Genomic DNA, 27033 nt, shown 5'->3' with positions numbered 1-27033 from the left:
GCAGGATGAAGGTGAAATGAGGATAAGGGATGATGAAACCCAGCAAATAAAAAGAAACTACACGACTGAACATGCTGCACAAAGACAAATAATCCCAATAAAAAGAAACAGATTCTTTTCTCTTGTCAGGTGGAGAAAAGACTCCTTTCCCTTTATTGACACACCCAAAACTGGAAATCAGATGTTTAAAATAAAAGGTATGTGATGAAGAAGCTTAAATGTGAATCATTGCGCAGATACACCCTCTGGCACCTAACCGGTCCAACAGGGGAGACGCTTTAGAAGTCGGGTCCTTCCTTCTTCAGTTTGCTGTAGTCCATGTTGACTGTGATAAACTGAAGAGCACAGCAGAGAAGAAAGTTGGCTCAGAAGCTCTTAAACTGCTCCCTCCCTCCCATCTGTTACAATTGCAAATGGAGGTGGCTAAAGTTCCTCGCTGGTCCTGTTGGTGGCAGTAATGGTCACTAAGAAGCACTTCAGCATTCCCACGTTATTGTGATTTTTATTCTCCTCACTATTTTGCCGTGAAACAACTCCCACATAATACATCCGATTTACACCGTTCAAATTTCAACTCGCTTCCAGCGTTTTTATAGTCTGATTCCAAATTATTTACAGTATTGGCACAATTTACCGTTAGATATAAACTTTTCCCCATTCATTTTCAATGGGACTGACATTGGACTTTTTCTAAGTCCCACTTTCCTCACATACAACTGATCATCATTAGCAGCTCTCTGATACTGCTTAGTGGCGCACTTGGTAAAATGCATTGTCCAGTAACTAGGAGATTGCATGTTCAAATCCAAAAGTACACTTTACCATCTAAATGAATGGAGGGTACTGCATGCCTAGGCGGCGCTATTGAGTGATTTTATTTTATTTTTTACATTGGATATCATTAGTTCCACTTTTTAATCTAAATGAATGGAGGGTACTTTCAAGTAACACTTTTTCATATAAATTTCAACTTGCTTCAAAAATTCACGCCTCAAGTGTTCTTTTTAATTTATTTATCTTTCAATTACAATTACTACTTTGAAATTTTCACATAATAATTTTTTTAATTTACTTCAAAAGCATTCAGCTATTAGCATTCAGCATTCCCACGCAATTTCTGCAGAAATTGCAATTAGTCTAGTTGATCTAGTTGAAGTCTTAGATATCTAACAAAATATTTATTGATTTCATCCTTGGCCAGTGTCACACCATTCCACATAATCTTGTACAGAGCAAATTTGTTTTGGTCTTTTATGTTCATTAAAAAAATAGAAATCCCTGCATTAAAAACAAGCCTGACAGGAAGTTACAACAAAAGTTATAAAATTTGACATAGCAACTAATAAGAATGATTGCACTAAATCATACATTTGAGTAGTTTATGTCAACTTTCAAAGATAATTTCCAACACAAAAATCTACCACCTAAAAGGTTCTTTAAAATGATCTTACTTTCTGACATTTTAATTTACAGCAATTTCTGGACTATAAGCCGTTACTTTTTTCACTGGCATTCGACCCTGCGGCTAATCCAAAGGTGCGGGTTATCGATCAGATCACAAGCACTATAGAGGAAGCGCAAGAGCGTCAGGCAGAGCAAAACAAACCAAGTGAGCCCTCATTGTGGAAAAAAGTAGCGGGAACCTGGTGCGGTAACATTAAAACACCTGCGGCTTACAGTCGGGTGCAGCTTATATGTGTAACAAACTTGAGTATTCCCCAAATTTAGCTCGCGCGGCTTATAGTCAGGTGCGCCTTATAGTCCAGAAATTACTGTAGTTATACTTGTTAAAAATGCAGAATCCTTATCAAAAACATTTGTGATATTGACAAAACAGATTACTTTTCAAACCAACCTTGTACTGATGAGTTGGGGCTAACCTATTCCATGGCTCGGGATTCCTGCGATCCCAGCTGCAAAAATCAAATACATGATTAAAAACTTAATTTAAAACCTCTGGAATGATCCAACACTGTCAACGCATGACGAAAAAAAAAAAAGATTAAGCATGGTGGAGCCTTCAAAGTGCAACCCAATCCATTCTGTGACACTTGACAATGTTTTTCTGTATGAAACATTGTCACATGAATGAATCCGTTCCTATGTCAAACTGCCACAATGGATGATAATAGGGGTTTTCCAATCAGGTTTTATGATCCTGATTCTGATAATCCATTAGTGAGACGGGCTGATACAGATTCCAATACCTATCACATGAATTAGGTGAACTTTTTTTTGTTTGTTTAAAGATGCTCACTAATGATTATTGTAATAATCTATTAATCTGTCTATCAATTTTTTTTAATGACTCGATTATTCAGATTTTTTAAAACGCATCCAAATTTCCATCATGTATGAGACAAAACTGGACATCATTTCAAATTGAGAGTGGAGAAAACAGACAGACATATTATGATTCAGTTACTGGTTTGATCTATAACCTGCCGGAAAAAGAGAAGGGGGCTAAATCACACACAGGCTGTAAAGTGCGAGCTGCGGGTGATCAGATTTTGTGATCCACATATGTGGATCACATACTTTTTCACTAAAATTGGCCAATCATAATCGGAGCACCACTAAATAATAAACATTTGTAATAGTGCCTATTCAAGGTGATTGACAGTAAAAATAAAATGATTTAGCAGTTTACACAAACAGTAAAATGCAAGAGAAAATCAAGAAGTAAAAAAGAAAATGCAGAGACATAACAAAAACAACATCATTTAGAGAAGGTCAAACAATAAAAGCGAGTTTAAGAACAGATTTAAAAGCAATACACTGAATTTGCCTTTTAAATAGTTATTACCTGTACAGACAATGTTTAATGTAACACTTAACATTCCTGTCACACAGGTGTAAAAAGTAAAAACACCAAACACAAGCTACACATGATGGCCACAATGGAGATAGATCTAACAGAAATGTCTTTGTGGAGCAAAACTGTCACCTAGTGGCGTTCTTGGGGCATTGATACAATTTACAAGTGTGTAGTGGTAGTGAGTGTATTTACACTAGCATCTGTTTGACAAAATCTAGGGCTGTGCGTAATGAACACAATTTCATAGCTCAATATTTTTGCCAGATATCTTAATAATATTACAATAGATCTAATGAAAGGTAAGTTTCTGTTTTTACGAAAACGCAAAGTATCAATCCAAAAGGATGTGTGCATGTTTTTTTTTTTTTTTTTTTAGAAATTACTGACAGTCATCAACATAAACATAGTTGGCAATACATAATACATCATTTTGTTCCTTGAAAGGCTCTAGATAAATAAAAGTTATAATTATTATTATTAGAAGTACCTGAACGAGTACCCAACTCAAGTACTCACTGAGACCATTTATACTTTTGATACATAAAATTTATATTAATCCAATGACAGACCATTTTTAAGAAAGCCATTTTGTTTATTTTTTACCAAAGTCCGAACAGTTGCTCTGCAATAGAGAATGTAAATCCAAAATAAATAAAACAATTAGGATGTGTTTCTAATAAAGTAATAAAAGTGCAAAATAAAACTGACAACTCCCTGTTTTAGTCTGTTCAAAATAAATAGCAGGTTTTATATAATAATAGCAGGCATATGCTATTTTAAAATGATTTAGAAGGGTTATAATTCATATTATTTACATACATTATAAATCCCATGATGAATAGCAGCTATCACGTCTACTATCAATGAAGTAATTCCTTAATAGTACGGCAAGCACATGCTCACAGGATCAAATACAGGTTTTATACCTTCTTTTTTTTTCCTTTCTTTTTTTTGCAACTACAAGTTTTTTGACAACACCTTATTTGCTCTTAGGGTTAGGGTTAAGCAGGTAATGCCGATAGCAGCCTATCCATGCATCCATTTTCCTAACCGCTTTTCCTCACAAGGGTCGCGGGGGTCGCTGGAGCCTAGCCCAGCTGGCCTCGGGCAGTATAGCAGCCTATCTTCATTGTCAAAACAAAATTAAAACTTTGTGAAAATACACAGTTGGGAGTGAAGCAAGGCAGGAACCACTTGGCAAAATAGCGCGAGCAGGAGAGTTACTGGTCACGGCAAAATTGCCACTGCCTTTGTAGTAGTAGACATTATATTCCTTCTAATTTTCTAATTTGAGCATATTTACCAGACATCCGGGTTCTTCAGGGCCAGTCGAGCCAGGTACGTCAGGGACATGAGTGTGCCACCGCCAATGAAGAAAAGGAGTGGAATCAGCTGCAAGGAGCAAGACAGCAGCATGAGAGAAAAAAATAGATGCCAATGAAAAGTTAGTCACAAACACAACCATGGACACCTCACGTAGGAAAATAACCAATAGTTTGTTTATTTATTTATTTACTTAATAAACGTTTCAATTATTTAAATGATTATAATCAGGTGTCGCTATAATAACGTATGTAACTATACTTTTGTAGATATATTTTATCGATTTAATATAAATTAATACAAACATTTAGTCTTTACTCTTAAAAACGTGCTTTTAAAAGTATTAACGTGTTATTCTATTGAATTCATTTGTGTTTTATGTTCCAGAATGACGTTAGTACGCTGTAAACGATATTTACAAAGTGGCTAGCAGCTGCAATTTACGACCTAGCACCTACTTGTCACTCTTATCAGGATATGCGCCGATTTGACGCCACATGTTGAAGCACTTCAACTGTTTCATGTATCTACACGTTATGGAATAACGACAAAAAGGGTGTTAATTTGCGTTTGACAAAGTTTGTCGAAGAAGTTCAGAGCGTGTCAGAGCTAGCGTTGCTAGCTAACCACCAAAATCCAAAGAATTCCGAAGCAAACATCGCGACATCGCTGTTTTTCCACGGATAAAACTCGTTTACTCACAGCCGGGTGGTTCCTAAGTTGCTTGCGGACCGTGGCCAACATCTTGACAGGTAGTAAAGTAGGTTGTGCTTTCTCCCAATTTGTACACAAATAAAAGGATTAAAGGAAGTAAAGACAAAACCGAGTTAGTTAATCCGCCAGTTTGATCCGAAGAAACGCAGACTGAAAGAGGAGGTCGAGGAGATTGCCTGATGAAAAATTGCAAAATCGCAAGACTAATAATATTCAATTGTTTTGTATACTCTTCAAAGTAATACGGATAAATACATAGACATCTTGAAAAGTTGTTATTATTGTAATTTCAGACTTCATTGATACGTTTATACTGAGCTGGCAAAACAACGACTGTAAAGTTGTCACTGTTCTAGTTTGTGTAAACAAGTTTTTTCTGGTATTTTTAATGTAAAGTAAAAGACGTCACGATCACACACAAATGCCAATAAAGTGGGTCTAAGTGACGTTTAAACAACGTTTTCAATCAGTAGTGTGTTAATGATGGAATGGTTTGTTGAGCGTGGCCATCAGAGCGCCAGAGCTGTACCTTTAAAGTGGCAGTAGGAGACGCTGTTTAGCACGGTTGGAGATGAAGAATGACCAGAAAATAACCCTACAAGATCTTCAAAACATTTTACAGGTAAGTAAGCCACATTTTCAGACTTTTTCACTTTCTTAATGGGATAAAATATGGATTTAAGTCATCAAAATACTTATTGATGACTAGCGTTTTCACCAGGATTTCAATTAATTAAAAATAAAATTACGAGAAAAGGTGACAATTTTCTTTTAATGCAAGTGATTGGTAACTTGTACAAAAAAATAATAATAATAATAAAAATTCACCATTAGGCTGTTCAACGTTTCTTCTAGTGCCAAAAATATTGTAATGGTTCCTCGGCAATTTGGGCTGCTACATCTGAGAGTGACTCCTGTTTCTTTGAATTGGCTTTAGTTTTTGAGAGTGATATTTTTGACAATTAATTAATTGATCAGGGGATATCAAAAATCTTGTGAAACAATGGTCTCTTCCTTTACCATCCGTGTAGTCACACATTAACGGTGGGAGAAAAGTTGAATTTGAAAGAAAAAAAAGATGAATGTGCTTTGACAGTTTACGAAATGTACTTTGATCATTAGTAAAAGTGTGTTTGTGCTTTGACATCACCTGTGCTACATTACAAAAAAATAGTTTACTGCTAATATTGTCAATTTTTTTGAATTTTTGCTTGATTTGCATATGAAACATGATTTGCATATAAAAACTTTTGTGATAACAATTGCTGTCTTTCATGATATCACATCAAAATCAAAGAATACTATATGGACATGCTTGAAAAGACAGACAGAGCCTCATCAAAAGTAATACCATATAAACAGAATAGCAATGTCAAAATTTGTGTAATTGTAGCATTTTTTTAAACAAAAATTAGGAATAACTCAAAAACTAGAGCCAATAGTATTCAGTGACATCAAAGTAACCTGAAACCGTCAAAACATTTTTGGCGCCAAAATGTGTGTTGACCAGTTTTATTGGCCAAGAACATGTGTTACTGAAACATTTTTGCAAGCAACATGAGATCACTGTGCATTTAAAGTCAGCTGGAATTGTTTGTCCTTGATGAATGTGTTAAAACAGAGGAGTCTGAATTCATTCTTTTTAAAACGAGGTCATAGAAGTTGCAGCCAGTACGAGAAGTCAGGTTCCGGCTGGTGGATTGTGTTCGAGGGTCCTAATGTGTCGTCTTCTTTGGTCCTTTGCCAAATTTAGCGTCCATTCCAAGGCCTGAAAGGTCAACAGAGGCATAATGAGGAGCTGTGGAATTGTCAAAAAATACAATGGTACCGCAACTTGTGAATTTTTCCAGATAATTTTTTGCTTTGTTACGAGCAATGATTTCAGTTACAAGCGCTACTTTATAAGATTGAAAAAGGGACGTCTGCTTGCTTCAACTTGTTTGTCACTCCCAGTTGAAGTTTACTGTACAACTAAACATAAAACAAAGACAATTAATATCGATTTAACCACTTACATAAATTTGCCCTGCAACAGACCACCATCCTAATGCGAACACATAATGCAAAATGCCATAAATGGGCATCAACGTTGCAGTCATATTTAAACTTTTAAAACAATGGACACTTGAACACAAACGGTAACGCAAACATATAAACAGATCATTTAAGAATATCCACAGGTTTAAGTTTTTTATTTTATGCACACACAAAAAACATCTAATATAACTGCAGTTTAGTCTTCTTTGTGATCCGTCAGCAAATACACTCGTATTATACCTAACTTTTTTTTCTTTTTTTCCCAACACCCCTACTAACTATGTATCATACTGTTCCCTGGTGGCAAAGGGGCGCACACCAGAAGGCCGAGCACAATGTCCATTAATTAAGCAACAACTGTAATTAGTTAATTTCTATGTTAATACTGTATGTTTTTAAACAGTAAAATACTGCAGAGTGCTATTTTTCTTACTGAAAACACATTACAAAAATGTGTGCCGGTGTTTTTGGGGAGGACCGGAACAGATTAATGGCATTTCTATTCATTTCAGCGGGGAAAGATGATTTGAGATTAGACTGATTTAAGTTACAGGCATGGTCACAAAGCAAATTAAACTTGTAAATCAAGGTACCACTGTACATCCTACTAAACTGCCAATCTCTCTCACCAAGGAACACCAGAATGGTGCCGACCCACTGCATGTCGCTCATTTGGTTCCCAAAGAGAAGGACGGAGCCCAGGATGGTGAAGAATTTCCTGGTGGTGGTGACGATGGAGCATGTCAGCGGTCCAAAGTAAACCACCGTCATGAAGATGAACGTCTGTCGTCAAACAGGAAACCGTGTCATTTATTTTGAATACGCCCTCTTTGCTTTTAGCTTTTAACGTTGGCTCACCTGGCCCAACGCGCTGGTCAAACCAAAAAGGAGGATGTTGTACAAGATGCTAGGGTAACGTTCTGTAAAGCTCAGGAACTCCCACACCTCACCGGTCCACAGCACAGCTGCACACAACATACACACACAGCATTTAACGTCTTAATCGGCTCCAGTTTGAGACCATAAAGAGGACAAAAGATAATAAAATCCTCCTTTCAGACAAGTTTGGATTTGGATGTGCTGGCAGGATAAGTGCTGTGTCTATGGCGCTACCAAGTGGTGTGCAGAAGAATGACTGGATGGATAGACAGACAGATGCTGAAGGACATTTGGAACAAAACTGAAGCTATGATTTTAGATTATCCTTGAAGGCAACACCTGACTTAATCAAATAAATGGATGTTAACTGTTCCATTTCTAATATTGCGAATATGACTCACCCAGTCCCAGGAGCACAGTGGACCACAGGTTGATGTTGAGCATCATGTGGTTAGCGCCGGTTTGGAAGCGAGACCTCATGTGGTCCTGAGCCACGCCTGTCAGGCCATCCAGCGTCAGAGACACCAGCTGGGAAGAAAAAAAAAAGGATAATGTTTTACCTTGAGTCTTTATTGAATTTTACAGCCTACACTTTTAGTGTGTTTGCGGCTATGCTTATCCACATTGAGGCATGTTCTGTCATTTTTAAGATTAAAAAGTATATTTTTTACAGCATTAACTGCATATAATGGTCATGTAAAATTGGTTCTTCTCATTAGTATTAAATAGTCACTCCTTTTTAACAATTCAAATTCATCCATCCATCCATCCATTTTCTTGACCGCTTTTCCTCACAAGGGTCACGGGGGGTGCTGGAGCCTATCCCAGCTGGCTTCGGGCAGTAGGCGGGGTACACCCTGAACTGGTTGCCAGCCAATCGCAGGGCACACAGAGACAAACAACCATACTCACAATCACACCTATGAACAATTTGGAGTGTTCAATTAACCTGCCATGCATGTATTTTGTTTTTACAAAGTGCAGGTTGGAAATCAACCAGAATTTTTTTTCCAAATATTCTCTACAACCACTTTTTTTTTTGCCAAGAGTACATTATTTTTGACAGCCAGCAGAGAGAGCTGTAATGTAATTTTTTTCCATGGTCAGCAGAAATCTTAAAAATCAGAATTGTGTAATTCAATCGCAGTAAGCCATTATATGTCACTTCTGGAAACTAAAAATATTACTTTTAAGTACCCCCCCAAAAAATGGTACAAAACATACAGTAATTTGGTAAAAATAAATTAATTACAATTTTTCACAGTCTGAGTCAAGAAATTACACAAATTTTATGGTTACATCCAGTAAATAGAACAAAATAAAAAATGTTTTCATGGGTTCCAATTCGCCATTGACAGTCCAATTACATGTGAACATTATATTATTTGATATTTAAAAGGGAGGGCAACCCCACAATTTTTTTTAGACCCACTAGTCTAAACAAATTTATATTGCACTTGTGGAACATGAGTTAAGCAGCAAAATCTAAACGTTTGTATCCCTCTCGGTTGGCCATTTTTGCCACTTGCTGCTGTCTGAAAATGACATAAAACAGTTGCTTAGAGCTCAGGTTACAACAAATCACGGCTCAACTTGTGAATGTCACATGACCTAACTCAGAAAACAGGTGAGCCATGATTGGTCGTTATAGTGGGTTTCATGTGACGTCACGACAAGCGGCCCAACCCCAGATGGGGGGCAGGAAGTAATTTGCCCATAGGAAAAAGCTGAGAAAATGCCCAAGTTTTGTGCTGTTTATGGCTGTGCCAACCGGTCTAATCGAGAACAAAATAAAAGCTACTTTCCCGTCCCGGAAGTAGCAACCCATAACGACGATTTTTTTTTTAATTACCAAAAAAGACGGCAGACCTGGATTTAAAACCTTTGTCTGAAATCCGGAGGAACGGAGTCGGACAACGGTCGTATATGCAGTGATTACTTCGTGAAAGGTAAGGCTACAGTAATGTAACTACTTACATAGCTGAATAAAACTCATGGTGCGATATTACTGGAAACGTAGATAACCGTGATATTACTATGTGGAGTTTGTACTACAGCTTGTGTGTCCATGCTAGATGGCTGTGTCTTTGTTTTTAGCAATGCTAGCTACGTTAGCTATCACGACGAGTGGTTCTTAAATTGACATATTTTACTATTTTTAGCATATCTGCTACATCCAGGCTCACCCAACGCTTTTGCATAGTCGCTTTCCATCATTTTCAATGGGTGTTCCCTACTTCCTGACCCCCAGTTGAATTTTGAGCGCCGCCGGAATCACGTGATTGCAACCCTGAGCAACTGTGATGTCATTTTCTGGCGACAGCAAATGGCAAAATGGCTGTCCCCCGAGATGGATAAAAACGGCTGGATTTTGCTGCATAATTCATATTCCACAAATTTAATATTAATCAGACTGTCATGTTTAGACTGTTTGTTTTTAAAGGGCTGGAGTTGGAAAAAAAACAAGACAAAAATCCACATTCTTGTAAAGTTTCATTACTGTACATTTTCATGATGTTTTTTGTTGTTTTTTAAAGTAAGCGAGGTGGACACGAATGGTTTAACAGCGTTTTAATTTGAATTAGGCTATAGGTGCAAATACTGACCAAGAGGATCTCCCCAAAGCCAAAGACGTGGCCATCCGCCACCGTTGAGCTCTTGTTGGGCTTGTAGAGAAAGAGCGCCACGCCGCTCACAATCAGAAGCACACACAAGTACTTGGCCATCGGGTAGCGCTTCCTCAGGATGGTCACCCCCAAGATCATCACTGCAGTGATAAACAACAATGCGATGGAACGACTTTTTGAGCTGAAAAAACTTCAGGAAGGCATGACAGCAGAACAGGTGCACACATGCAGAACTGCAAACACGGCTTAAGTGAGATAAGCATGTTTACTTTGTGTGCAACATGCCAGTACCACAATTAAAAACGCTAAACATTCATTATAAAGCATCGCACCTGCAATATTTTAAATACTCAGATTAAATTAAAGCTAATTCGTCATTCTGAAGTCATGGGAATTAAAATGAGCTCACCTGGGATTGGCTTGCAAGATTTTCCCAGCACCTAAAAACGGGGTATTGCTTTAGGAACTCTGAACACTATCAATAAACTATGATTGGTAGACATTAGAAGGACATCTGACTGACCTGCGTGGGGTAGTTGACATACTGTAGAGCAGAGTTACTGGACACCATGGCTCCCACATAAGAGAGAGAACACAGGCCATACAACCAGCTCCTGGTGAAGTCCGGTTTGGGACCCTCAAAAAACTGAATCACTGGGGAGGAAGAAGAACAATAATAAACAAGATGGGACGCGAAGTAAGCGCTCACATTTAAAGCAACAATCTGCCATTTTGGTGTTTTAGCATTTTTTTAAATTATAGATGCACTTCTCAAAGCCATAGAAAACAAAGTCTGAACAATGCGATGTACTGGCGCCTGCCACATCGTCTCCCAGCTTGACATAATATACAGTCGTGCTCACTGTTATTGGCACCCCTTCATTTTTTGCATGATCTCTACAATATCTTCAGAAATAAATGGAAATGTACCAAATTAATATCAGGACTTTCTAATTGGATGTCCAAAGTAATTGCACAAAGGAAATCGTTTTTCAAATTGCATGATGTCATTCCAAATAAGAAATAGAACACTCAGCATGTGCAGCAATAATGGCACCCCTCTTTGATATTTGGTTGCACACCCTTCCACAGTGACGACAGCTTCCAAACACTTCTTGTAGGCATCCCTAAGCTTCTTGCACTTCTCCGCTGGTATTCCCCCCCACTCTTCCTTTGCCAATTGTTCAAGCTCTAGAATGTTTGCAGGTTCCTTTTCGCAATGGCACATTTCAGCGCATGTCAAAGATTTTCAATCGGATTGAGATCAGGGGTCATTGGTGGCCATTTTAAAACTTTTTCTTTTTTTTTTGCTTTTTAACCATTCCTGTGTGCCTTAGGGTGTGTGCTTTGGGTCTTTGTCTTGCTGGAGGACCCATGACCTTCGACTCAAACCAAGTTGTCTAACACTTGATAGGACATGTCCCCCTACAATGTCTTGATAATTCTCTGGTTTCATGATTCCTGTGATATGATTAAGGCCCCCAGTACCAGATGTAGCAAAGCAGCCCCACAGAATGATGGATCCTCCACCATGCTTAACTGTACGTAGGGTGTTCTTTTCCTTGAAAGCTTCATTGCGCTGTCTGTAAACGAACTGTTGGCGTGCATTGCCGAAAAGCTCTATTTTTGTTTCATCCGTCCACAAAGAATTGTGGTTTGTCCAGGTATTCCTTGGCAAAGGTTAGCCATTCTTTTTTATGACTGTCTCATGAATGGTCTCCGCCCATGAAGCCCTGTTTTTGGTTCAGTGTGTGGCGTATGGTACTTCTTGAAACCATGATCCCAAATTGTTCCAGGTTGGCTTTCAGGTCTTTGGATGTTTAACATGGTGTTTTTTCCACCATTCGCACCAACCGTCGAAGACTTGCATCATCAATCCCCCCCCCACGTCCATGGAGATTCTTGACAGTTTTATGCTAGTCAAACTTCTTAATAACATTACGCACTCCTGAAACAGGGCTACCAAAATCTTTGGAGATGGCTCTGTACCCTTTGGCAGTCTTGTTTTTGCGAATCATAGCACTTCTGATGTCTTCAGACAGCTCTTTTGTTTACACGATTTTGACAAAGGAAAGGTGAGTCACAATGTGTTTCCATACTAATTTACAGGAAAGGGTGACAATACCAGTGACAGAGCACATTTGAAGTTTTCTATTATTTTCGCCCATTGTTTATTGTTTTAAATTGTGTCTTAATCATTTGGTCTTTCAGATAAAACACAAGTTCTCCATAAAAAAAATGTTTTACTTGATTCTTTTCTTCTTCTTTTTTTAAGATATTCCACATTATGTACTTTACCTTCATGGGTGCCAATAATGGTGAGCAGGACTGTATTCATATTAAAGACACTGCAATGCAATGGAATGTTTACCAAATTTACCAAATGTAAGGGATATTAATTTTTACACAGAACCTTCACAATATGTTACATTAATCTTAGTTGTTCGTAGGCAGAAATCATAGGAGCACAACTGTGACTGTTCCATAAGCCAATGAAAGATTTTACATAACCATGCCCATACTGTATATTTGCAACTTGTTGCTAGGCAAAATTCATAGGTTGTCATGATTGTTCCATCTGCCAGTGAATTTTATTTTGTTAATAACAACAGTGGTTACACTTACAGCATTTAAGAACATTAAATTCCGACTTAAAACATTGCCTGTGTATGTTAATAAAGGATTTGTGATGGTGACAGTTTGATTATTCCTATTGCGTATATTTCCCGTTTGAACCGGCATTTCACATCGAACTGTGTTGGACCATGGAGGTCCAAATACTTACATATCCTGGCAAACAGAGCGTTGATGATGCACTGGATGAACACCAACGTCCTGGCAAATCGAAACTTCTCTTTTAGTTCGCCATGGCCGTAATCACCTCTTGTACTGCGGTGAAAAAATGTAATACAAAAGTTATATACTATTACTTAATCTTGTGCTGAGGTCCTGATGCGTTTGAGATCAACCAATTTATTGTTAGATCAACTGTGTGTGGGTCGACTCGTCAGGTTTTAGTAACCAGATAGGATCTCTGCACCCTCTCCATACCACTTGGGCAACTGCATTCCATCAGTGTCGTGGCTCACTTCCATCTGATACTCTAATAATCAACATCTTATCTATCACACAGCCACACTTAAGTAGTATCTCCATTTGCTTAAATATATAGAGAGAGAGAGAGATATAAATAAATAAATAAAAACTAGACCAAACCATTCGCCATCTTTACATGGAAGTAAGCAAAGCAATGCGTCAATATATTTGGAAACAAAAGTAAAATTAGGAGACTAAATGCCTACAGTCATATGTAGTCATATTTATATTATCAATCATCGTGTGAGGGAAAATAATGAATGGCAGCTACGTCAACTATCAATGAAGTATTCCCACTAGCTGTCTCGTCTAAACGCCAACTAAAGTCCTGGTTACTTACATGGTTTCCTGCAGAATTCCATAATAGAAATAACACACAAAGACGCCCAGGAAACAGACGATGAAGCGCAAGCGCATGTTTTCCAACAGCGACGGGCCCCTGGATGCTCCTTTGCCCGAAGCCATGCTGTCTTCCACCAGTCCGGGTATGGAAACCGACACCGCCGCGCACCCGGTCCCCCCGACACTGATGTCCCGCTCCACTATAGCCGCGGTCCCGAGCCGAAGTGGGTGCTCAGGCTATCTTTTCACTTTTGCACAACGGGTGCTATTTTGTTTTTAATTTGCCGTTTTTTCATTTGTGGTGTTTAAATATCTCTGATCCGTTGCAGAGGAATGTTGTTGTGATGAGGTAATAACAGGTTTCATTCATATGCGTCTGAAAATTTGCCGTTGTGAAAGGACCTTGTGGTGCCCGTAAATTCGCCTGAATTTGACGGTTTTATTTTACTGCGCTACTATTGTACGTGAGAGAAATTTATCTCCAATATACGTTGACGAAACCAAAAAAAAAACAAATTTTCTATTCGTAATGTGAGGTAAAGTATATGTTTTATACCTGGCCATACATTGTACCACGGCAATGTGAAAGGAGGAGGGGTGTCAAGTGGGGAAAAAGAGGTCCTTTTCTTGAAAACATCGCGTGCCTTTTAAACGTCACACTATGTGTATTGAGCGTATTGGTCCATACGCTACACACACACACACACTCACACACACGCACTTCAATTTGGCCTATCAAAGAGCGGCTCTGGTAGAGACAGGCGGGACTAAGGGGTTTAAAACCCGCAAATCCACGTGTCGTACATAGGATGCATGGGAAATTAGATTTTAATATCCATTCATTTCCCTTACAAAGCATTTCAAAGCACCCTAAATCAATCACTGTTTAATCTACACACTGCACTGTTGTGTTCATAAATGTACATATCCTGCATGGCATTTCTTTTGAAAATTCGACTGATCTCAATGTTTTCTTTTGTGTTATTCTAAAACACCTTGTAGTTAAATTTGAAAACCATTAAGTGAAGTTAATGTGCTTTGCCTGATCACTCATATTTTCTTGAAAGAATGCTATTGTTATTCATTAATTCTACCATGATATGTACACTGATGAGCACAACTGTACAATGGCATTAACTAAGGCAAAAATGATCCTCACAGAGAATAAAATGAAAGGCTTTCTTGTCACAGTATAAAAACATGGGCCTGGTTGAATGAGAAACAAAGTCTACATAAATAAAAATTCAATTTAACAATCTTGCATTTGGAATATTTTGATTAGAAAGAAACCCCCAGTGGGCAATTAAGGCTTCCTGTTTATAATGTTGGACACAGCATAAACCTAGAAATGAATTGATTTATCCTGCCTGATACAAATAGCATCACAGATGTTTTAAAAAAGCTACTAAAATATACTTTAACTCTTCTTACTAAGGACTTGGTAGAAAAGTAGCCATTCAAAAAAAATGGGATTGGTAATAATGCAGTAACAAACTCATCCACAATCCCGCCATCCATGCTACAGTGACGAGGCAGTAAACCCCCAAGTAAACTCAGAGCAGTTTAGTCCAGCGAGGTGGTCATTGCCCTCACTGCATGCCCAGCTGCCTGGTGGGAGACGCCTGACCCGGGCAGCCGGTGACGGGCGAGACGGACAGGCCACGGAAGAGCAGGTCCATGGAGGGCAGGAGGGGCTTGAGGAGGCTGACGGGGCAGAAAGCAGAGCCTCCGTGCGGGGTAAAGTTCACCTTGTTGAGGTCGGGACAGGACGGCTGGAGGTGGGCAGACTCATCTGGAGAGGCCAACCTGCGGTGAAAGATTAGTGTCAAAGTGCACAATTTGTCCACTGTTGTTAGATATCTTATTGTCGCGCCACACATTTTTTCCCCATTACACTTAAGCATTTTCAAATAAAACTGCACATTTTTCCACTATTCTTAGACATTTCAATGTCAGACTTGACTGCATCATTATTTCGTTGTCCTATTTTTCTACTGTTTGTTCTCTCTATTTTGATTTGAATCGGCACAATTGTTTTAAGTATTGTGAATAAAAATACACACGCATCAAACTGCACATTTTCACCATCGTTTTTTGGACATTTGAAAGAAATATTGCACAATTTTCAACACGTCCATGTCCACCCATTTTTATATCAAACCCGACCATTTTTCCAGAGTCTACATTATATAACCAGGGATGTGATTTGACCAAAGTGAAATTATCTGAAAATTTAGCCGGGGGTCTGGGGGCCGCTGGCACCCAGCTAGGTCCAGGGCAGTGCCCAGTGGGGGGGGGGGGGGCCCCCCGGAGCTCATGGGTTTTCCGTGTTTTTAAGTACTTTCAATGCACTCACATGACAAAGAAATAGACAAAACAACAGCATAAATTTTCAATGTATATTGAACTATCCCATATAAAATGGCAGTTTTAGTCAACTCAAAATCAGTCACATTCAAAAACATTGAACTGCCTTTGCTTTTAAAAACTATCACTGAGAATATCATCATATCTAACTCATGTGATTACTAAGTTAACACATAAATAATGTTGAAGAGTTCAAATTTCATGAACAAATAATTATATCATGACCAAATGAAAAGTAACTCATATTAGAGCATACCACAAATGTCTTTGTTATAGCAGAAGATGTTATCTGTCGGAGTCATGTGTATACACAATGAACTACTAAAAAAAAAAAAAAAACGATTTTTTTTTTTTGGGGGGGGGGGGATAAAAAAAGCGGAATTCCGCGAATTAGCGGAAAAATCACATCCCTGTATAACACATAGAAGAGGGAACTCACATTGCGTCCTGACACACTTGAGGCGGCTCGCAACCTTCTGGCGGCTGCCGCTGGAAGGAGAAGCAGCTTTGGTCAGGACATGGCAACTGCGGTGGCGGCGAAGAGGAGGACAACGCACACGGTGGCAACGCAGGAGGATCCACGGCATATGAAGGGAAAGGCGAGGAAGGAGATGGACAAAAGACCTCACGAGAAGTAGAGTCTGTTACATGGGCATAAATGCTGGTTAGTACTTCTAAAAAATATTAAGCTAAACCCATGAAAGCGACAACCTGACCTGGTGAGTGGGAAGGGGAGAAGAGCGAAGGGTTCAAAGGGGAGGGTGAGGTGGACGGAGACAGCAAGGGAGGATCCAAGGGGCACGGCGACTGAGAAGGAGACAGCAGGGAAAGATCCAAGGGCCCAGGTGAGGACTCGCTCTGGGAGCCGCTGCTGCACCTCTGGACCGGAGCGGGAGCCCTGTGTCCGTCCGGGATGTCCAAAAGCTGCAACACAAAGCAGAGCGTGTTTGATTTCTTGCTACTGCAAGAATCCCCGTTTTCATGGCAACCGATCCCGATCCGAACCTCATGCTGGTCGTCCCGCTTCTCCGACACAAACACCTCCTCCAGCTCCAAGTTGAGGCCCTCGACGCTACGCCGTAGACGCGAGGCCAGTCTGCTCAGCGGCACCACGGGTGACATCTGGAACAAAAAACACCACCACTCTATACAACAATTTCGTGGTCATACATTCTCCAGCTATTTCCTCCACCTCAATGACATTTACACATGCAGACTAGAAAAATGTTCTGTCCACAAAGCACCTTCACCAACTATGCATATATTTATTTTTTATTTTAAATTAATGTCTACTTTTAGGGTTTGAGTCTTTTGATCTTCATTTTCAAAATATTTAGTTTATGTTTAAAATGTTTACATCATATTTTTATTGTATTTTATTTTTTAAAAAAAAATTAAATATGTTCTACTTAAAAATTGAAATTTATTTTATTTTATTCGTTATACCGTATGTATATGCTTTAGTTTGCTTATTTACTACATTTATTTTATAATTATTTTCCAATTTATTTGTTTATAGTAACAACTTTCTAAAAATGCATTTTCCAGGAACTCTTTGTAGTTCCTGGAACCAAAAGATTCCAGTCAGATATGACCCCGCCTGCAAAGGATCCTGAAAAGTGTTACACCACCTAGCCGGGTTTTTGTTCTGGCCCTGACAGAGACCTCAGAACTAAATTTAGACGACAGCTCCTGCTGCTCAACCACTCCTTTGTCCTCCAAAAGTGACAATAGTGTTCTCCTACGAATATCGACTACTCCCACAAAAGGTGTAATAAAAAACAATAGAAGTAATTCCTACACAAAAAAAGTTTACAATTAGATGCCACAAGATGACAGAAGAGCGCTACTGTTCTATCAGACAAGGCTTTGACCCGAGGATGGCAGCTAGGTCACAAAAATAAAAAATAATAATCTGCAAATATATGGGAAGAACATTGTATCAATGTCTAGTCTAGTTCCTACTGTATATAGAGAAGAACCAAAGATGGCGTCAGCAGTTGTACCTGGCTGACGCCCGCAGCATGGCCTGCGGTCAGCTGATGGTGCGATGATTCGTACCCCGCCGCGGAGGGAGGGGCATGGCGGGATCGCTTTTGCAGCTGCTGCCTCAGCTTGGCTACCTGGGGGCAGTTTGGTGACAAAGAGAAACATGATTATGATGAAGATGGTGAGGAAGAAGAAGAAGAGAAAAAAGAGGAAGAAGAAAAGAAAGAAGAGGAGGAAGAAGGAGAAAGGAAAGATTTTTGATTTTGAAAAAATACATTTATTTTTATTATTCTTATTTACATTCTTTTCAGACACAGAGCTCGGCAAGAGCAATTCAATAAATAGATTTAAAAAAATAATAATAATTTAAAAATGCTTTCACGTCAGAACATCACTAAAACATAGCGCCTCCTCATTCACGTCGCACAGTGCCCCGTTAACAGTCCACATGTCACAAAAACTCTTCAAATCTCTTGCTCTCTTCAAAAAACTAAAATCAATAAAGAGTCTGGACTTTATCAACTTTTTACATAGAACCGTGGGATCGACTTCTGCCCCATCGTCAACTTTCCTTTTACGGGACAACCACACACCCGTCTTGGCCTGGCTCAAAACAAAGTTTAAAACCCGGCTTTCTCTCTTGATCTGGCCGTTGTGGTTAAAACCATGAATAAAAGAGTGCTTGTGAAAAACAACTTTACATTGGGTAAAAACCCTACCAACCAAATCAAAAACAGATCGCAAACGCTCGCATTGATAGAAGAAGGAGAAGAAGAGAGGAAGAGAGGAAGATTAAGAAGGAAAAGAGGAAGAAGAGGAAGTAGAGGAAGAGGAATAAGGAGAAGAAGAAGAAGAAGAAATGATGAATATGCTTGCCTCCTTCAGGTGCTCAGCGCTGCCCCACGATGCTGAACGCTTGTGACCACCGATACTTCTCCTGGCCTGCGTCTCCTCTGCCCAACAAGATGGTGTCTGAATGCATGAAAACAAAATGGAAGACAAAAGACAAAGAAAAATGTCAAGGGAACTATCACGATTGTTATTTTATTTACAGCACAGCTAATACTTCCACCAAGTAACTGGCTGACTAACCGATTTCCTAAGTAATTGACTAATCACCTGACTGGCTGACTAATTAATTAACTGTCTCACTGATTGACTGATTAAATAACTAATAATTAATTAGCTGATTGATTGACTCTTAAACTCACAGTTTGCCTGAATGACTAAGTAACTGACAAACAGATCGATTACAAAATTGACTGACAAAGTGACTGACTGACTGATTTACTTACTTACTCAGTAAGTCAGACTGCTAGCTAAACAGCTACTGAATGACTTACTGGATGATTGACTTAAGTCATTTAGTAACTAACTGACTAATTTACTTACTCACTCAGTAAGTCAGTTACTAAGTAACTGACTGCTAGCTAAACAGCTACTGAATGACTTACTGGATGATTGACAGTTTAGTTTAGTAACTGACTGACTAATTAACTGCCTGACTAGCTTACCCACTAACTAACTGAATGCTAACTAACTGCTCAGACTCACCAAGTCAGTGACTGACATACTAACGGACAAATAACTGAGTAACTTGACAAAATAAAAAGTGAGGTACAGTATCATCTAACACACAAACATGAAGGCATTTCTTTGCATGGTTGCTCTCAGGCAATCCTCAAAAAAAGCAAGTGTTTGTGCTTCCAAAAACTTATGACAAACAAACAAAACAGGTGTGTGTAGTCCACCAGCCAGGATGCACCTGCACAGAGCAATACTACAGCAACCACTCAACAGAACCACTTCCTCTCACGTTACAGTAGAAACAACATCACCGGCACCTCTATGAATAGACACAGCCATGCAACCATTGGCATTCAGCACCTTACACACACACACACACACACTACCGTTTTCTTCACATGGACTCTCGATCTTCTAGCAGACGCTCTGCTGTCCATCACTGACCCCCAATTCTCCTGGTTCCGAACCCCCCCTGTGGGACCCTAGCAGACTATCCGGTCCGAGTTAGCGTCCCGCCCTCACTTAGTCGCCGTCACAACACACAAAAGAGAAAAAGGCTGTCGTCGTCCTCAGTGTCGCGTCCAGTGGCTAAATAAGTCTGAGTGAGTCATGCCATGACTTTCCTGGATAAAGTTACAGCCGTCACCTCGACACCTCGCACCCTTTGCCAACAGGGTGATCATGAGACACGCAGCTATAAAAAGACCATCAAAATGGCACCACCATGCTACATGCAGTAATTAAGTAAAACTAGAGTACTTTTTAGCAAGAGGTAGTGTCAGACAACGCCTTTAGTTACCCTGGAAGGTGAATTCACAGATTTGTTTCTAAATACTGAAGGTATTATTTGATTACTATATTAAGTGTAATCTTTGCGTGTTCAAAAATAATTGAAAAATGAGATCTGATGAAGAAGCCTTCTTTATAAAGAATTTATTTTAAGAGCTCTTAAAGACACTTGAGTAAATGCTTACATTCCAAAGGTGATGTTAAGCCTCGAGTGTGTCAATATGAAAACACACAGTCGTTTTATAGATGAAAAAAGCATACTCCTCCTCTGAGGCTGGACAAAGGGTTAGTAATTATAATAGACAGACAAGTGATTTACTGACATGTTTACTCCATTTCCCCATCCAAAGCCGGAAATATATGATTAGACAGGTAATGCCATGCGACCTAGACTCCCTCAGACCCACAGTGTTATCTCCATGAGAACTTGAGAACTTGACTCCCTTTCAGACACACACATTTCTTATCTCACCAGATGGAAGGGAGTGAAAAGTGTTATTCATTACAATACAGTTAATATGCCCAATATATTTCACACAAACATTATCACAGTTATATGGCATCTATATACTATAAGTAAATTCATAAACAGTAAAAATATAAATTGAAAATGTTAAATGTCTTCAATACATACATGTTTGAAGATAACTGCAATGCAGCGTCAATCTGTTTTTCACCATTTTGTCTTCATGATTTTTTGAGATGAGGCTAAAATGGCCGCCACTTCCCCTGTATATAAAAACTTGAGTACTTTGGCTGGCGTTAGCGGTTATTTGGCGTGATTGTGACGTGCAGTTAGCTAGCTAGCTATGCCTACACAACAAAAATACACCTTCCCTTGGGATGTTCCATTGGCCTAGTCGCCTAAAAAGCCTCGTTTTGGGGCGTGAGTGCGCACACATCACGTAAAGAAGGTGAAAAAGTGAGGTACTGTTCCCACTGGCGTGGCCGCTTTAGAACACCTCCTTGTCATGGCAGGGAAAAGGACCAGGCAGGATATACAGTAATCTAGCCACCAGAGTCTTGTGGAGACATAAGAAAGATGCTAGACAAAGTCACATCAATTTTTATTGGTTGTAGTAGCATTTGATTGACAGTTAGCTCTTTCACTCCCAGACATTTTCACTGAAGCAACCCCCTTCACTCCCGGCTGTTTTACTGGACATTCTGTTCTATTGCTATCAAAATATGAAACCTATCAAAAGAGAGATTAGAGTCTCTTCTTTTATCAGGAAAAAAAAGTCTATTTCTATCTGTTTCCGTTTTGCAGCAATTAGCATTAGAATATAGCTAAGTTTCATCATTATTCTCAAATGAGGAAAATAGCTTGTTTTGCAAAATGGCCCTGGTTGATCTCTTTAATACTCTGCTGCCACCTGCTGGCCGTTTTTGTAATAACTATCATTCTTCAAGCATCCCTCTTCAGTTCAGAGGCTGCGTCAAAGCCTTCTGTATGCTCTAGCATTAAAAAACAACAACATTAAAAACGCATAAATATGTCTTTGGGAGCGTGGTAATATTTAAAATAGAACGTATTTATACGTTTTTGGGAGCAAATGAGTAAACAGCAGAGCAGGGCGTGGTTTCAGAGTATCAGGACACGCCCAAAGCATTTGACAGCAGAGAGAACTATCCCTCTCATTTTATTTCATTAATCATTTAAATTTGGCAGGGTTGTTAACTGTCATGTTTATTTTCAGTCTTGTTTACTCCCTGTCATGTTTTCCCCTTGTCTTGCCATTTCCTGTTTTATTGTGAAAAGTCTGACTCCTCTCGTTTCTGGTCTTGCCCTTCCTCGTGTGGTGTCCGTGTCAACCCTGATTGTGTCCACCTGTGTCCCCATTACCCTCATGTGTCATTCAATCAGTGCCCTCAGCCAGGTGTGTCTTGTCATGTCATTAGTGTTGGTGTATTTAGTCGGTTGTCTCCCCCCTTGTCTGTGTCGGTTCATTTTTGCTGTTGCAACTGTCGTAAGTCTTTCGCCACGTCACGCTGACCTCTTCGCCTGATCAGGATCCATGTCATGTTGTTAGTCTCGCCTTAGTTGTTTTGTCATGTTTAGCTTCATGTTTTGTTAGTTCAGTTTATTTTGTATTTTGGAAGTTAGGTTTTTTTTGATTAGATATTAAAACGTCTTTTTGGACTGCACCTCTGCCTCCTTGCCCTGCCTTCCCGCATCTGGGTCCTAAAGCCCCCACCTTACTGACATTAACAACACTTCTACGTGCTGTGTCTAATTTAGAAGACATATTTATATTTTCATATTTACTGTCACTTTACATAGATCTTAATGCCAGTATTCGTACACCTATTTCTATGATCTGTTCTGTATCAACAACACCAACACAGGATGGGGGTACAAAGTCAAACTGGTACACGCTGTCTATAATAAGCGGGCTTTTTCTCCCCTGTTCTGTATAAATACTTCAACACAAAGCAAAGCGCTACAAAAACACAAGTCTGCAAGTTTTCCGCCTGTGGAGGTATCAGAAGCCCTCTTCCTACTACCTTTACTACTTTTACACCAGCTTCCATGTTGCTGTTCATTATAAATATCACTAACGCAAAAATTGGGCAACAAAATCAACTTGCCAATTTTCCACTTTCTGAAGTAACATTAAAATCCGCATTTTTCTACCTTTTTTCATGTTGTTTTTTTATTTTAATTTTTAAAAGACGTGTCAATTAACAAGCATCTGAGTCTCACATAATGCTACAATAATCAAGTCCGAAGATGCAGTTTGCAAAGAAGGCGAGTGAAGGATGAAATCGGGGCAACAATAAGTTGTATGATGGGATGCCACGAGGCTGGGGGTGGTTGGGCGGCAGACGTTGACTGTTGTGTGTGCGTGCATGCGTGGAGGGGGATGGGGTGTGCGTATAATGAGGTCAGAGGGGGTCTGCCGCTCCTCACAATGGAGGCCAAGGGGGTTCGCTCGCCTTTAAACTGTGTCAGGAGCCCAGAAACCTTGGAGGAGCTTGGTAAAGTTTCTCGAGGGAGCGTAGGCGGGTGGGGTTTTGTGCACCATTTTGATGCATGCTTGAGTTTGACACACGCACACACACAAAAAAAACTATTCTCAGTTGGCTGGTTTGTGTATGTAAAAAAAAACAAAAAACACCTGCAAGCCAAACACTACACAAGTTCTCTGAGTGTCGCATTACATAGGCATGTTGATTCTGGTTTGAATATATATATATATATATATATATATATATATATATATTTTTATTTTTTTTTTATTTTTTTTTTTTTAGGTGTTTATATTTGTGGCTTTTGTAGCAATTGGAAGAAATGGGACTAGCTCATCTTTGAAGAACTCCTGCAAACGGCAAAATGATGCAACAGTTGTTGCTTCAAACCAAAATGGAAGATGCCCTGTGTCTTTTCAGACATAGCTTCCTGGGAATTTTTTAGGGGTCTATTTATGGTAGACGTACATGCCGACCAAAACTGAAGTTGCAAAGAGAAACTGGCTCTAGGGGCTGATTTTTCAACATGTTTTGGAGTATGTTGGAACTGGCGAAAACAACCATAAAATGGCCACTTCAAACCAAAATGACTTCCTGTATGCTTTCAGACATGACTTTTGTTGTGGGTATACTGATGTCTCCCCAATTTGTCTTTTATGTTGATTATGTTTTATTGGGAGTCAGAAATGACCAAAATGAGCATGAAATGTCCACTTCAAAACAAAATGGCAGACTTCCTGTGAGTTTTGTGGATCTAACTCATGGTATGCAGGCCTATACCCAATTTCATGTTTTTAAGCGAAACTGGCTTGAGGGACAGAATTTTCAAACAATTTCACACGTCAAAACAGGCCAAAATGAAAATCATCACTTCAAACCAAAATGGCAGACCTCTTCCGTCTTTTCATGAATGACTTTTTTCGCGGGCTTAAACATGGTCGTCATGCCTCCCCAATATCCTCTTGCTAAATGAAACTGGCAACAGGGGCTGAATTTTCACAATTATTATGTTTTAAGGAGAGCCAGAAATGAATAAATTCAGCAAAAAATGTTCACTTGACAAAATGGCAGCCTTCCTGTGAGTTTTCAGGCCTGACTACATGACACTTTTTTGTGGGTCTACTAATGACAGACATGTCTACCAAATGTCGTGCTGCTAAGTGAAACAGGTTTCGGGGAGTTCATTTTCAATTTTTGGGGAAAACCAGCACTTCTTTTAGAGACGCTCACCTGTGTGGCCTTATCACTAACACAGGTCCCCGCCGGGCCCTCTTTGGGCTCTTTGGGCCACTGTCCCTGCAGGTACGGCGCAAGGATGGCATCCAAAGAGAGGGTCCGCCGCATGGTGGGCTTGGGCGGGCGGGCCGAGGTCCGCTCAGCTTTTTGGAAGAAGAAAAAGGCATGAAAAGACTCTCAAGACGGAGTCATTTACTAAATTGATCCCAGACATTCACGCACACACATCTGTGAACCTGGCCAAGTACCACACGTAGAGCACAAAGCATCCTGTGTGATACAGCGTTAATCATCATTGTGTTCAATTTGGACTGCCATGACTAAATAACCCTAATCATCAATGATATAAAGTCATAATATTTTTTTCTTTATTTATCATTTATTCTTAAAAAGTTAAGATTTTGAGTTCCACTGGCCAAGTAAATTTATAGGGGTGGCCAATACATTTGGTGACGCCCTTGGCTGATACCAATAGTATTTCGATACAGCAATTGCACGATACATTGAAATAATGACAATATGTTACATGATATATTTTGGGTGGGAATCGCACCGCAGCTCATTACAAGTTACTGTCACGATGTTTCGACCAATATCACGATAAAGCCACTGCGAGAAATAATGGACAAAAGCCACGGCCGATACATCATGTTATCTGTTGGGGTTGGGAATTGCTATTCATAGGATGCAATCACTTCACATTAATTTTCCAATGACAGCATCGGATTTCATCGCAATACAGAAATTGTACGATATCAAACTGTGAATGGCAGCATAACTCATAATGTGATTACAATATTGGTATTTAATATTGGTTGTATCGTGATACAACAGATACACATATTGGAAGAAAATGATGGATGATTACTCTGATTCCTGGGACATATTAATTGCAGAATAACTCGCGACGGTACTTTCTACGATTCGTCTTCCAATGAACTCGCTCGTATCACCATACAGCCGTGAGCCGTCCCATCGTTTACCATTCAAACTATATCATCTGTAAAAGTGGTATACGTAAACACATGTAACGAGTCCAAAAATTGCAGTGGGCCAGTGACAGATCTATATTATAATAATTTTTCTAGCTACATAATACAATTGATTCAATTTCATCCTATCTGAACATGATGGATATTATATTGTTTAGTATCACAGACACTTTTCCAGCAAGAGTTACTTTCTTTGTTGCATCTCATTCATTCCTAACATTTTACAGTGACATATTAATGCCTACTGTCTGTACTTATGACGAGATAATGTGTGTGCGTGTGCGTTTACCAGTCTTGAAAAGCAGCTGGTAGGGCACCGTGGCCCGCAGGGGCAGCAGCGGCACATTGGAGTTGCTGCAGCCGCGAGGAGCTGCTCCACTTCGGCCCGACATCTCTCACACAGTTCCGGGGAATTCACACGCACGTACACACGAACACGCGCACGCACTTCTCTTCTATTCACGCGCACTGATGCTCCCGAAGTCCCATGGTGGTTTGCTGTCAGATGTTTTCTTTTTCTTCTTGTGGTGTGAAGTCTTCTACTTGCTCCCAACACAAGTGACAAGAAGAAGTCGCGACACCATGCAAAAGTTTTGGGCCGTCTGGCATCTGGTTGGTTAGTGCAAGGAAAGCAAGCTCCTATTGGTTGTCATCTACATCCTCTAAAAAAGTTTGGACGTCCAACCCACTTCTTTTTCTTTCACGATCGTATGGCCTTTGTATTCGTATATGCAGATTGCAAACATGTCTAATCAACCTACATGTGATTGATTGGGGAGGAAAAGTTCATATTTGTGCAAAATGTTCAAATACATAATGCACAGATTTATTCATAAAAATGGTCGCAGACCATCGAAAAGCAACGGTGTAAAATAAACACTAAAAGCTATTTTTCTAAAGACATGTCCCTTTTAGGAATAATTATTGAGAGGTAATTTATTCAATATTTCAAAAGCAGTATTTCAAAAAAAAAATCCCCTTGATGGGATGACAATTAGTACAAATTTATATTAAAGCTTAAATTAATTTAATTTAAAACTACAGATTTAATTTCCCTGTGCGGTATTAACATTACTGAAACAAATACTATTTTATATATTTTTATAAATATGTGACATTTTAGTAGGATGAAAATTCCAATAGATATGTTTCCAAAAATTAAACAAACATTAAGTTGAAGGGTGAAAAGGAATGCATTTTAAAAATGTAAATTACATTTGTTTTGTTCTCATGAAAAAAGAAACCTCATAAAATATTGTGAATGTGATATATGCTTTTTATATTATGTTTATATAGTGCCCTGCAAATGACTGTCAACTTGTCC

General features: G+C 39.3%; 3 protein-coding genes and 1 long non-coding RNA gene across 5 annotated transcripts; 1 reads left to right on the top strand and 3 right to left on the bottom strand.

Moving 5' to 3' along the window:
- Positions 1–112: 112 nt before the first annotated feature.
- On the bottom strand, positions 113–5200 carry ndufa4a (NDUFA4 mitochondrial complex associated a). The gene is made up of 4 exons (XM_077558116.1): positions 4844–5200; positions 4122–4210; positions 1856–1913; positions 113–335 (listed from the first exon to the last, which is right to left on the bottom strand). The coding sequence occupies exons 1-4, from the start codon at positions 4883–4885 to the stop codon at positions 279–281; spliced, it is 246 nt and encodes an 81-aa protein (XP_077414242.1). The 5' UTR covers positions 4886–5200; the 3' UTR covers positions 113–278.
- On the top strand, positions 5000–9236 carry LOC144043975 (uncharacterized). The gene is made up of 3 exons (XR_013291180.1): positions 5000–5477; positions 7526–7648; positions 7733–9236. It is a non-coding gene; the product is annotated as an uncharacterized LOC144043975 (long non-coding RNA).
- slc35b1 (solute carrier family 35 member B1) lies at positions 5609–14215 on the bottom strand. Its single transcript, XM_077558113.1, has 9 exons — positions 13835–14215; positions 13184–13287; positions 10922–11052; positions 10808–10838; positions 10378–10538; positions 8173–8299; positions 7751–7857; positions 7522–7675; positions 5609–6623 (listed from the first exon to the last, which is right to left on the bottom strand). Exons 1-9 carry the CDS (start codon positions 13957–13959, stop codon positions 6571–6573), a joined length of 993 nt encoding a protein of 330 aa, XP_077414239.1. The 5' UTR covers positions 13960–14215; the 3' UTR covers positions 5609–6570.
- Positions 14216–14690: 475 nt separating this feature from the next.
- fam117aa (family with sequence similarity 117 member Aa) lies at positions 14691–26250 on the bottom strand. Of its 2 annotated transcripts, XM_077558643.1 has the most exons (8): positions 25999–26250; positions 24712–24860; positions 19069–19164; positions 18210–18326; positions 17209–17325; positions 16920–17127; positions 16643–16844; positions 14691–15642 (listed from the first exon to the last, which is right to left on the bottom strand). In XM_077558643.1, exons 1-8 carry the CDS (start codon positions 26099–26101, stop codon positions 15426–15428), a joined length of 1209 nt encoding a protein of 402 aa, XP_077414769.1. In that variant the 5' UTR covers positions 26102–26250; the 3' UTR covers positions 14691–15425. The 2 variants fall into 2 exon arrangements, with proteins under 2 accessions (XP_077414769.1, XP_077414770.1); XM_077558644.1 differs by lacking the exon at positions 24712–24860 and having other exon boundaries at positions 25999–26186.
- Positions 26251–27033: the final 783 nt, after the last annotated feature.

The sequence above is a fragment of the Vanacampus margaritifer genome, chromosome 2 (assembly GCF_051991255.1).
Source record: "Vanacampus margaritifer isolate UIUO_Vmar chromosome 2, RoL_Vmar_1.0, whole genome shotgun sequence".
Classification (NCBI taxonomy): domain Eukaryota; kingdom Metazoa; phylum Chordata; class Actinopteri; order Syngnathiformes; family Syngnathidae; genus Vanacampus; species Vanacampus margaritifer.
Note: the sequence above shows the minus strand (reverse complement) of the source record. Positions and strands in the feature narration are given on the sequence as shown.